At 39.6% G+C, this 12361-nt stretch overlaps 2 protein-coding genes across 3 annotated transcripts in view; both read left to right on the top strand.

Moving 5' to 3' along the window:
• Positions 1 to 968: 968 nt before the first annotated feature.
• Positions 969 to 6660, top strand: serpinh1a (serpin peptidase inhibitor, clade H (heat shock protein 47), member 1a). The gene is made up of 5 exons (XM_032534628.1): positions 969 to 1178; positions 2582 to 3191; positions 3273 to 3371; positions 4636 to 4868; positions 5603 to 6660. The coding sequence occupies exons 2-5, from the start codon at positions 2594 to 2596 to the stop codon at positions 5903 to 5905; spliced, it is 1233 nt and encodes a 410-aa protein (XP_032390519.1). The 5' UTR covers positions 969 to 1178; positions 2582 to 2593; the 3' UTR covers positions 5906 to 6660.
• A 2354-nt stretch (positions 6661 to 9014) lies between these two features.
• Positions 9015 to 12361, top strand: part of acer3 (alkaline ceramidase 3) — an 11924-nt gene continuing 8577 nt past the window's right edge. Inside the window, exons 1-4 of one of the 2 annotated variants that reach the window (XM_032534644.1) lie at positions 9015 to 9264; positions 11713 to 11823; positions 12010 to 12062; positions 12333 to 12361. The exon at positions 12333 to 12361 is cut by the window's right edge and continues 24 nt beyond it. In XM_032534644.1, coding sequence (XP_032390535.1) covers positions 9162 to 9264; positions 11713 to 11823; positions 12010 to 12062; positions 12333 to 12361 — 296 coding nt within the window. In that variant the 5' untranslated portion in view covers positions 9015 to 9161. Of the gene's footprint in view, positions 9265 to 9746; positions 9766 to 11712; positions 11824 to 12009; positions 12063 to 12332 lie in introns of those variants that run through there. The other variant, XM_032534645.1, reaches the window with a different exon arrangement.

The following is a 12361-nucleotide window of genomic DNA, read 5'->3' as shown; positions in this document are numbered from 1 at the left end:
GGGGGGGGGAGATGCACATACCACCAGGAAGAAGAGAAGGAAGCATTCATGGGAAAATATGCAACCAGAGAATTCAGTTCCCATACACTTTTCACAAAGGGAGTTCCCATATTCCTGTTGTCAAGAAGTCATATGTGTAGATATTTAATAGTAATAAGTCAAATGTTTCTATACTACTGAATATATCTGCAACAGTTACTGAACTAGCAGATTTTCCGTTGGAGCTCCCTGTTGTTATAGAGAGCTTGAGTCAAACTCCCACTGGCATAAGACAACAAGTTTTGCTAATGTTGTTAGAAGGAACCATCAGGCAGGAGCCTGTCTGCCTCTCTAGTCTCTCAGTGTCCATGGGACTGGCAACACAAAACATACCATCTCAGCATAATTAATATACACATAGTAGCACACACTGTTGCTGCCAAGTTCACCACATTTGTGTCAGAAGGGTGCTTACCATAATCTGGCCCAACCACTTCACTGACACATTAGCACTTTTTGTTATGTAACACTGAGGTGTCAGACATATAGCTTGAGGTTATGTTTCATTCGTGCGATTGTCAGATGGACTGCTTTGGTTTCAAAGAACATCATGTTGTCTTCTGTAGTTTACAGCTTGTTCTGCTGGTGATGGGGATTCCCCGCAGAGGCACACATAGAGCCCAGTTTACTCATCATGGAGAGTACTGTTAAGCACGAGAACACGTCTGAAAAAGTAACCCTGATGAATCACTGGAGTGCTCCTTTTATGCAGTGAATCTACAAAAAAGTGATGCCGTTCAAAGTGTTTATTTAATTGGATGAGCTGAGGAAATACTGATGAAATACTAAAGGGAAGTTTTCCCTTGTATGCCATAATCAGTAAAGGTAGTGAGGGTAAACTTTGTTTTTGGTCACTGAGTGGTAGGGGGTCTGACTGGGCTACAGTTTCAGGCTTTAGGACCTGGAGGGGGAGGTTTGTTGTCCCCTACACTATGGGCGGGACCGGCCTGGATGGAAGATTCCAGTGCAGAGATTTTAATGCTTTGAGAACCGGGCATGACAGTTCCTGCAGCTGTCTCACACAACTCTGTTTCAGACCATTATATACGGTAACTTTACATAGAGGAGGTCAGCGCTGGGGGCTCTATTTGCAAGCAGCTCGAGGATAACCTGCTGAATTACTGAAAGAGGCTAAAAAGGTAAGATGAAAGAACTAGGAGTAAGGGGGGAAGGGAGAGTATGCAGGGATCAACTGGTGGGAAAGGCCCAGGCATGTGAAAAGAGGCCACAAAGTCAGATCTGTGATATGCTGCTCAAGATTACATTGTAGATATACGCAGTGTGATTCATGTGTTGTTGGATAGGTTTAAAAGAAGGAAAAAACTTGTAAGAAAAGTATTAGAAATGCTCGAGAGACATTTAAGGAGTTTGCTGAAACCTTTGACCATGATACATGTGTGTCTCTTTTCTTTGTCTACTTATTACAGTGCCCATTACACAATAAAAAAGCACATTAATTTGAGTGATGATATATACATACACAGTGTCTCTTGAGCATTAAAACTGCAGTAGAGAATTTCTCATCATTCATTCATTCAAAATCTCATGTCCAGAACATGAATGAAAATACGTACAAAACAAATTTACCGATACTTTGTATGCTTTCTAAATGTCAAATGCAGCTCTTTGTGAATGCTATTTAGATCCCATCATCATTTGCTACGTGTATTCATCCCTATTTATTCAGTTCTCAACTTGCAACACAGGGAAGATTCATCTTCACATACTTATTTTAAAAAGCTGTAAAACCTTACTTATACAGTATTGTAGACAAAAACCATTAAACTCCAAATCAATTTTTAACAGTGATCTCTTTCATGTTCACTGAGTTCAGATATCGCTCCACCTTTAGTGTGTGGGCTTGTGTGAGCTTGTTAAAAATGTCTAGGAAGCTGCTGAGAGGAGACACTTGATGTGTATCATCTGTCTCTTTTAAGCAGATTGTGGTTTTCTTAATGCATTTTATAAAGAGGCTGATACATACAAACTGAATTTTAGAGTTTAAAAGACCCCACTATAAGTCTATAATTGTAACTGGCCGTATGCACAGAACCTTCTGGAAGCACACATCCTCTCTCTGTAAGTGGCCTGGAGTAAAAACCTGACATTGGTTGCATGTGTGTCAACACGTCGTCACTTCTTCCAAACCACGTATAACCAATCAGCATCAACAAGACTTCTTCTTCTATGGGACATTTTTGAATTCTTAAGTATTTTGTGTTGCCAAGACATGAATAACTCAGACCTAGCTGGGCATTATTTCAGCCTATACTTCCTGTAGCTGCCTACGTGGCTGTTATGTAAGTCTTGCCTTGAGGTCTACTGGGAGAGAACCCAACTCCCCTGCTATTATACTTAAAAACAGGCAGAGTAAACCCTAAATATGCTGCAAAATTGTCTCCCTGAGTTTAAAAAATTAAGGTAAACAAGATATTTCAAACTGAAACTGAACAAACATCAGCCCATGCAAGACTCTCTCTCTGTTGGCCAGTAGATTACATTATTGACTAATGTCTTCACATCTTCTGTTTTCTCTGATTAGCATTACACAGAGATGTGGGTGAGTAACCTGGTAGCCCTGGTCCTCGTGGCCACTTCAGCTTCAGCTGCCACCTCGGCTTCACCAGACAAAGTACTGAGTAACCCCGCCACCATCCTGGCTGACAACAGTGCCAAGCTGGCTTTCAGTCTCTACCAGAACATTGCCAAGGAAAAAGATGTAGAGAACATCCTCTTTTCCCCTGTAGTAGTGGCTTCCTCTCTGGGTCTGGTGGCCCTTGGGGGCAAAGCCTCCACGGCCTCTCAGGTAAAAAGCATTCTGAATGCAGCTAAGGTTAAAGATGAGCAGCTGCACGCTGGTCTGGCTGAACTCCTGACTGAGGTGAGCGACCCAAAGACCCGCAACGTCACCTGGAAGATTAGCAACCGCCTGTATGGACCCAGCTCTGTCACTTTTGTGGAAGATTTTGTTAAGAGCAGCAAGAAGCACTATAATTGTGACCCCTCCAAGATCAACTTCAGCAATAAGAAGAGCGCCGTGAGCTCCATCAACGAGTGGGCAGCCAATTCTACTGATGGCAGACTGCCCGAGGTCACCAAGGATGTAGAAAAGACCGACGGGGCCATGATCATCAATGCTATGTTTTTCAAACGTGAGTGTGTGCAAAAGCTGTGTACGTGCAGTGGTATTACTATACGCTTTTCTCAATTTGTTTTGATTTTATTTCTCACAGCTCACTGGGATGAGCAGTTCCATCATAAGATGGTGGACAACCGTGGATTCATGGTGTCCCGTGGCTACACTATTTCGGTACAGATGATGCACCGCACAGGTAGGTAGAGAGAGTCCTGTTGAAGGGTTTCTGCAGGTTTCAACAAGTCAAATTGAAGACTTTTTAAAACTTTTGTAAGACCAATAAGAAAGAAATTCAAGACCTACTGTACATATCACAACATCAGAAAACAACAACAAAAATGTAAAAAGGAAGATTTTAATTGAACATTGCTGTGTACTGAACACTGGTTAGAGGCATGTTTATGTCGGTGGTACAAGTACAATTAGAGACTTAATGCAATAACACAAAAGCTGATTGGCTGCAATGTAAGTTGTTACGTATATTTGGACTAATGGAAGGAAAAACTACAGCGCCACAGAATCAAACAAAACATGTTAATGAGCCTTACGGCGTTTTTCTATTGATGGTACCTGCTGAACTCGCCTTGCCTCGGCTTGGCCGCGGTGCCCGTCCCCCTTTTTCCATTGTAGATTAGTACCGCCTCACGTAAACCGTGGCTGGTTGTCATAGCAGGAGATTGCCGTGACCTAATGTGACACACACACACACACAATGTCGAAGGTGTGTTGTTTTTAATTCTTGTCATGTAGCTACAGCCAGAAGGCAAATTAGTTTCTAATGAACCCGGAGGAGTAGAGGCGAGTCGAGTCGAGTAGATACCATGCAGTTTAAAAACGCCATTAGAATTAAAATTGTATGTGTATGATACAAAATAAACAAAAATCCAGCAATATAACCTCACTGAATGTTATTTTAATCAAATATTGTTCATTCTATGTTTCTGTTTTTAGTAAATATGATTTCATGAGATCATTGCTTGATAAAATAGTGCCCAAATTCCAAAAATGGAACAAAATAGGAGAGTCCACAATTCCACAATGCAAACATTTGCATTTTATAGAAGAAAAGATGATGCAGAATGACAAGAACATTCTACATTTGTGTACAAGATATAAAGCGTTAATTATTAATTTATGATATTTTGCTAACTCCCCTTGTTTAAAATCTTTAAGCTAACCAGCTCTAGCTTTATATTAACCCACTGACATGAGAGTGGTATCAATCTTCTCATCAAACCCGACAAGAAAACAAATCAGCATATTTCCCAAAAGTTGGAACAGTTGCTTTCGGATTACACTACATGTTGCTCATAGAAACAACAGCTGTAACGTAACTTGTAACACAATAAACATACCTGCGATATAGGACAGGGAGGTTGTGTTTCACAGTGGAAAGGTAAGAGCTCCCCTAAAGGCAGAGATTGTTAATATTTGTAATACATTTACATTTCTTTCCCCAGGTCTGTATGGCTTCTATGATGACAAAACCAATAAGTTAAATATCCTGAGCATGCCTCTGGCTCATAAGAAGTCCACTGTGCTGTTCATTATGCCTCACCATACGGAACCTCTGGACAGGGTGGAGAAGATGCTGACCCAGAAGCAGCTGGATACGTGGATGGGCAAGCTGAAACAGACAGCAATAGCCGTGTCTCTGCCCAAAGTCAGCATGGAAGTCAGTCACAACCTGCAGGTATGATGCAAGAGACTAAAAATTATTAAAAGACACCTCGGTCTTAGGCTGTGTCAATGAAGTTTCACTCTGCAGGTTGTCCCTCATTTCCATAACCCTCCGCTTCCTTTGTGTTGGCGTTCTAACCTCCGATGGATTTCTGAGGACTATGGTTAACTGCTCCTCAGATCTCTGCAGGGTAAATTCAGACAGCTAGCTAGACTATCTGTCCAATCTGAGTTTTCTGTTGCACGACTAAAAGCCAGACCCTCCTACTGTGGATTTTAGTCCACACAGCCTTTTGGGGTGGGAGAGAAACGTGCTCTGGTTTATTGGCATTTCTTTGCCGCTCCAAAGTAGCCTAGGGGAGGAACTTGTTTTGGTGGAACATGTGTAAGTTCAAAAGTAGTTTTAGTCTTGCAACAGAAAACTCATTGTCTAGGTAGCTGTCTGGAATTGCCCTGCAGAGATCTGAGGAGCAGTTAACCATAGTCCTCAGAAATCCACCAGAGGTTAAAATGACTACACAAAGAAAGAGAAAGGTAACAGAAAACAGGCTGAAATGAGTGAATTTTGGCAGAATTTCCGGTGGCAATGGAACAATCCTGAGAGTGGAACTTTCTAAATATAGACTACAACTAGCAAGACCTTTTACCACAGCGCTGTAGAAGAAGGTCTGGCAATGCGAGATTACCTCTGTCTTAACTTCAACTGCTACTTTTATATAATCACCTTAATGTTGTGCTCATATTTAGAAAAGCCTTGGGGAGTTGGGCCTGACGGAGGCTGTGGACAAATCCAAAGCTGACTTGTCAAAGATCTCCGGAAAGAAGGGTCTCTACCTGGCCAGTTTGTTCCACGCCTCTGCCTTGGAATGGGGAACCGATGGAAACGAAATGGACATGAGCATCTTCAGCACAGACAAACTGAAAAACCCTAAACTGTTCTACGCCGACCACCCTTTCGTCTTCCTAGTGAAGGACCAGAAAACAAACTCCATCCTGTTCATTGGCAGGATGGTTAGGCCAAAGGGTGATAAGATGAGAGATGAACTGTAACCACATTAAGTTAACAGGCTGAATCTGTGTGTGAGTGTATATTTTTTATTGCAATATGCTGAGAAGTGCAAATGCAGGTTTCATATCGCATGAGTGCATTCCTTTATGTTACATGCCAACAGCATTCCACAACACACGGCTGAAGAGATGTGTTTAAACATTTGATCCTGTGTTGTAGTGAGCAACGCATTGTGCACACCCTTCCTTTTTAACGTGAAGATGATTTGATATCACTATGTGGCATTTTTTTTTTGCATTGGCAGATCACATTATGGACTTACATTAAGTAAAATTTCCCTGATTAATGCCTAAGATGTAAATGCAGGAGGACAATACCTGTGAAACATGATCCCATATGTGCCAGCACAAAAATAGTTTCTGTTGCCAAGTCTTAACAGCCTTTGTAAAAGGTGTACAATCTAACTTTTGTAGAGATTTTATGGTGCTTTTTGTTGAATTTAACAATATGTTTAAGTTTCTCAAGCGCGGCTGCTTTCAATTTTTTAACTCAAAGGATCTTCACAATTTTCACTGCTTTCCACCACAAGCATATATTTATAACCAAAATTCTACATTGCTGTTTTTCTCATTATTGACCTCCCTGAATGCACATATCTACACTGGCAAACAAACCAAATTATGGCTGATATAATATAAACTATCTATGAAACAATGTGCGCACACATGATTTGACAGTTTCAAAATAGGGTTCTAGACTGTTAGAAATGTCCAGGTTTTTTTTGCAATAAAAGTGTACGCAAAACCAAACAACATTGTCAATTAGATTTTTAAATATTTGCTGCTTTCATGTATTAGAAAACTCTGACGCATTCAGCCAGTCTTGATCTGTCTGTTGTCTTTTTTCCAGCAGTTTAGCCTTGGGCAGGTCTGTTGAGCCAATATTTTCCAGCTGAATAACATGAGAAAATTCCACGGAGTGATTGTGTGACCTCCTGGGCAGCCCTTCTGCAGCAAGGAATGGGATAGAGTTGCAAAGGTATACACTTCATGCTAAACATTGCGGATGAATCATGAAACTGTAAATATGCAGACAAAACTAAATAGTTTGGTACATCCAGATGGGTTCTGCAGCTGGTCCAATTAGAAAATCCCTCAATAAAATCAACATCATCAAAGCCCCCCCCTTTAGTGTTTGCATCAGGTTCAGAAAGAAAACATCTAGAAAAACAGCAAAGAGCTAGTAGTGCAGTGTGGTATATCACACCACCTAGAGGGCAAATGGATTCATCACAGAAAATAGTTTTCCATATAGTGGACAAACTGTACAATTTATACAACAATCTATAATGATACATATAGTGGAGCAGTACATAAAGAATTTGCAATCTAAATATTTGTATTTATTCATAACAATTAAAAAAGGGGAACTATGATAGACATTACGTTTACTTATGTGTCCTTACTTTGCCTCAAATGTACTATTCCGACCGCTCAGGGCGCTGGTTCAGCTGGCAGCCCACTCACTCTGACATCTCTCCATGTATAGTGCATGTATAGGTCCTGAGCATGTGTGTGTATTTCAGGCCTGTGTGTGAGTACTAACAAAAAGTGTGTACACAGAGTGTAGTGCAGTAATTTCCCCATTGGGGACTAATAAACAAATTATCTTATCTTTATTATCTTTATTCAGAGGTTCAACACTGCTAATTATGGATGACACAATGGGTTAAAAAGATAATAATAACACTATGACTTATGAGTACAAATCTTTGTAAAATCCAACACAGTTGGCAAATTGCTCAGCAATATTTTTCTTAGAAATAATATGTATTTGTAATGAATCAATAAAATCTAAATAATTGTAATGTAAGACATTCCTAGGACTCTAGTGAAACACATGTACATTATTCTACAGTGGGAAGAGGTTGAGTCCTGTATGTAATAAAGGAGTTGTTTCTTTGAAGTGCTTATTTTCATGAAAACATGCTGTTAACATTAAGGCATCACTATCCAAAACCTGGAGATTATAGTGCATTTACTCAAACTGCATTACTTAAAGAAAGACTCATAAGAGCTGTAGATGTTTATTGAAGACTCAGCCTACTGTTGAAATATATTGGAGGTGGCTATGTTTGTTGTGATAGTAACAAAAATGATAAAAATAATAATAACAATGTCTACTTTATTAATCCCGCAAGAGGAAATTACATTTTACATTCTGTTGTTATTACAGACAGGCCTGAATTACACATGCATGCTCAGTACCTATACATGCAGTAATGGAGAGATGTCAGAGTGGAAAGGCGAACCGAGCAGTTAGGGGTCGGTACCTTGCTCAAGAGCACCTTGGCAGTTCCTCTGGTTCTTAACCCAACTCCCTACTGACTGAGCTACTACCACCCCATGTATACCCCATGATGTATACAGTCTTGTACCTAACCTCCCTAAAACAAAGTACTGTGTGCAGTTTCTTGCAACAGGGTGATAAGAAGATGAAATGAAAAGCAGGACTGCTTCAGAGTTAATGCTTATAAAGCAGTCCTTTCATAATTCAACAAGCTGACAATACATTTTGAGTTTTTTTCTCATATCCTGTTGTTTTATTACTTGAATAGGCCCACATCCTGTTTTTTGTGCCCCCTTGACGGTATTGTGATGATGTATGCTTAATGTCCTGTGTTCCTCTTTTGTCTGAGAGACAAATTATTGGCCACATGGCAATAAAGTACTAAACTGAAACTATTTTATATAGTTATGGTTATGGTTGCTGTATAAACAGATATCTAATGTAGGCTACACAGAAAAAGAACCATTATGGTTTTTCAGTTGTAATTATATTACTTTAGGGGTATGCACTAATAATAATAGGCTAATGTCACCAGTGGACACAGGCTGTCTAAACATCACATTAATGTAACTCAAATAAAACATTAAGGGCTATTTTTCAAATGACAGCATGGTTCTATGTACATTTTCTTAGAACAATTACATAAAGTTAAATTAAGGTTAGCATAAAATAAAAATAAAAAACACTTCCTAAATTGTACCAATAATTTGCATTTTAGAATGATACTAGTGTGCTAACTGCTAAGGGCACTAGGCAGTAGCGAAATGCCCCACCCTTTCACTGTTATTTGAGTATTGTTACTGTTTAGCTAGTGTAACAACGGTGCAGTCTCACGGGAGTTTCTTCTGTCTTCCCATCGCTCGTGAGGAGGAGGGCTCGTGCGAGGACTGCTCGTGCTGTGATGGGACTACAAATCCGTTAGTACAAGCAGCCTCCTCCTCTTCCATCATGGCTCCCTCGGCAGACAGGCAGGGATACTGGGGGCGGCCGACCTCAACGCTGGACTGGTGCGAAGAAAATTATGTTGCTTCTTTTTACATTGCGGAATTTTGTAAGTAAAATATAATTACGTCGATTTTCCCTGAAAACTATTTTAAGGTTCGTTTGAGGAGACTTTTGGGGGGGAGGACACACAGCCATACTGTGTAACGTCACGTACCCCATGGTACGTACAGTCGCTACTGAATAACGTAATGAAGTAGGGATTTATGTTATCGGCTAGCTGGTAAGAATTTTCGGTCACTTAGCTAGGATAAGCTAAATGTTAGCTAGCTCATACGGCATGTTAACAACTAACGTTATTAGCTAGAGCTGTAACGTTTATAACGAAAAAGGAAAAGCTGTAACGTTAGTCAACCCGTTCTGTGTCGAGGTGTTTTGCACAGCTACAGCTTTACTGTAACGTTAGGTTATTATTCCCCACGAAGTGTCAGCTAACGTTATCCTAGACACATCACAGTTTAACAGTATTCCCCATATGCTCTTATTTGTATCGAGTATGGAACGTGGACTTGGATGTTTGTTTCTCATTACAAGGGGCAATTACTAGTAGGTAGCTAGGTCTAGCAATGAATGCACGACTAGCTAGTCATTCAAAGGCAGCACTTGAAACTTGATGAAACATTTTCCTCCATACGATCAGGGCCCCGCATTGCTAAAGATAAAAACAGGTTTCTCTGGAACCATTATCTTAAATTTTTAACATTGTTAGCGTCAAACGGTTCATATCAGCAGGACTTCATGCTGAAAATAAGACGAACATGCAATGACATATGCGTTCCTTCAAAAGCATTTGGCCAAACATTTAACTGAAAATAATACTTTGAGGTTACTCATTATTGTGCAGGCAATTTAAGCTTGTGGAAGTGAAAAAGGGAACGTTTTCAAAAGAGTTATGATACAAAGAAAGCCTTTTTAAATTAATACTGGCCAAACTTGTTATTTAGATAGAAATCCAATATTATACTTTAGTGTGCAGAATTTATAAATTAATTCAATCTACCTATTGATTGCGAGAAACAAGGTAAAGTCTTTCAAGTTCAGCGTTCAGTTGTGTTCAGGGTACTAAGTGATGCAACAACATTAGCCCAGTCCAAGGTAAACTGAAGCCAACTGGGTCAGAGTTCAGTCCACACCAAGAGGCCTTTGTAGTGATATACACATAATTTATCTTCCTAAAAAGTAAGTTGTGGAGTACATGTTGTAGGTCTACTGTTTTTAGCACACTGTATTCATTTCATTGAAACGTTCATAAACATTGGCACCGGTGTGAATGCCGCATATCAAGGATATACTGACAGTTGAAGCTACCACAAAATAATTGTTTGACCTTTAAACATGGATTCAGTTTACAATGGCTGGAATGTGGCATTGTTAAAGTGTATTTTTGCGTGTTATCTTTCTTATCTCTCTTTTTTAAAACATCAGGACATGGTGACGGGAGAAAGCAGACACAAAGGGAGGTCATAGGGAGTAAAAAGTACCTCGGGTCAGGGTCTCATCACATTCATGTGATTGCAGTTTTCATTGAAATGTAAAAATAAACCACTCACATGCTGTAGTAATCTTGGTGTGTGGATTTATTATCAGTAACCAAAGTCCACACATTATGAACAGTCCCCTAAGGACTTGTGGAAACACCTTGGCTTTTGTCAGACACCTGCAGATAATGCAGTATTAGTTTTCACACAACTTAACATCCTGATAAGCCCAATTGTTTTCCACACCTAAGTTTGTACATCATCACGTCCAATTGAATTGTTGGCCTCTGAATAAAATTGTGAGGTGCCAAGAGATTTCCACCCCTAACAATTAGAACCCCAAACCCTCTTGCTCTGAGGCGACAACTGCAACACAGTGCCGCTGCCAATAATATTCAATTTACTATAAAGTAAAACTAAAAACGTTGCAAATTGACACATTTGAGTATTTGGAATTATTACATTTTTGGCATAACTCTTTAATAAATGACTCAAACGATTAGTCAATCAAAGTAGATGCTGATTATTATTATTTTTTTTAATTGACTAATCTTTATAATCTTTTTTATTGAAAAGTGGCATCTTGCCAGAATCCATCTTTTTCTATCGGCCCATTTATCCTTTACCTGTAGTGTACCTGCAATTGCAAACCCAAATACTACTAAATTACCAGTAATATATTGTTAACGTGACAGATGCACAGTAATTTAAGTATACCATTGCTGTGTAATATATGTGATATATTGCTATGTAATAAAATAGAAAATTCAAGTAGTAGTAGTGGCAGCAAACATAGCAGCAACATGTGCATGAATTCCTAGTGCAGTGATCAGGTTTCTGTAAAAAGACACCATTCATGCTGGTGTTATAATAATCACAACATATTACCCAGCCTGTTCCATAGAACTCCCACTGCTGTTATGTCACCCAATCTCTGAGGTGATCATCCAAAGATGCTCAAATGCTGCAAAGATTATTGTCTTCCGGCTCTAATTTGTCTATGTTGTCTTTTTGAACAGGGAACACTGTCAGCAACTTGATTATGATTGTTCCTCCTATTTTTGGGGCCATCCAGACGTTTCGAGACGGCCTTGAGTTTCGCTACGTCTGCTCTTTCCTCGGACTGGCAGGTTAGTCTGTTGAAACCACAAATGACCTAGCTCTAGATTAGTCACACTACTGAAGCAAACACAGCTCTTGTTTTATTGACAACAGACTTTCCATTTGTACAGTGTACTGCTGATGCCGTCAATCATGTTGTGAATGTCCTGACTTTCCATTTGAATGTTTTATGTGGTTGTCTGTGCATCGCCCAGCTGTTGGTGTTGGTTCTTGGTGCTTCCACATGACGCTGCTATATGAGATGCAGGTGGGCTACAGTGTTACTTTGAAATGTTAATATGTCAGCAAAAAGTGGGTACATAATCATGACGGGGTGAGCGCTGAGAGTTATCTTTTTGATTTGGGATATCAATTTCTTGCTGAAACTGCATGAATCAGATTTGTTTCCTTAGGAAATGTTCATAATGTTTTCATGAGGTCAAGCATGTGCTGCCTAACACACTGTTAAACTATGTTAAAACAATGTAATCCTATAGGGATGAATTAATATATCTTTTCTTTATGTTCTCATTTACAGTTACTGGACGAGTTGCCAATGATTTACAG

The sequence above is a fragment of the Etheostoma spectabile genome, chromosome 13, assembly GCF_008692095.1.
Source record: "Etheostoma spectabile isolate EspeVRDwgs_2016 chromosome 13, UIUC_Espe_1.0, whole genome shotgun sequence".
NCBI lineage: Eukaryota > Metazoa > Chordata > Actinopteri > Perciformes > Percidae > Etheostoma > Etheostoma spectabile.
Note: the sequence above shows the minus strand (reverse complement) of the source record. Positions and strands in the feature narration are given on the sequence as shown.

What these genes read in the sequence shown, in the direction of transcription:
- serpinh1a (XM_032534628.1), top strand. Translation starts at nt 2,594, where the DNA reads ATGTGGGTGAGTAACCTGGTAGCCCTGGTCCTCGTGGCCACTTCAGCT. An exon ending in ACAGATGATGCACCGCACAG is followed by an intron (nt 3,372 to 4,635) that starts GTAGGTAGAGAG and finishes TTCTTTCCCCAG; the next exon opens with GTCTGTATGGCTTCTATGAT. An exon ending in AAGTCAGTCACAACCTGCAG is followed by an intron (nt 4,869 to 5,602) that starts GTATGATGCAAG and finishes GCTCATATTTAG; the next exon opens with AAAAGCCTTGGGGAGTTGGG.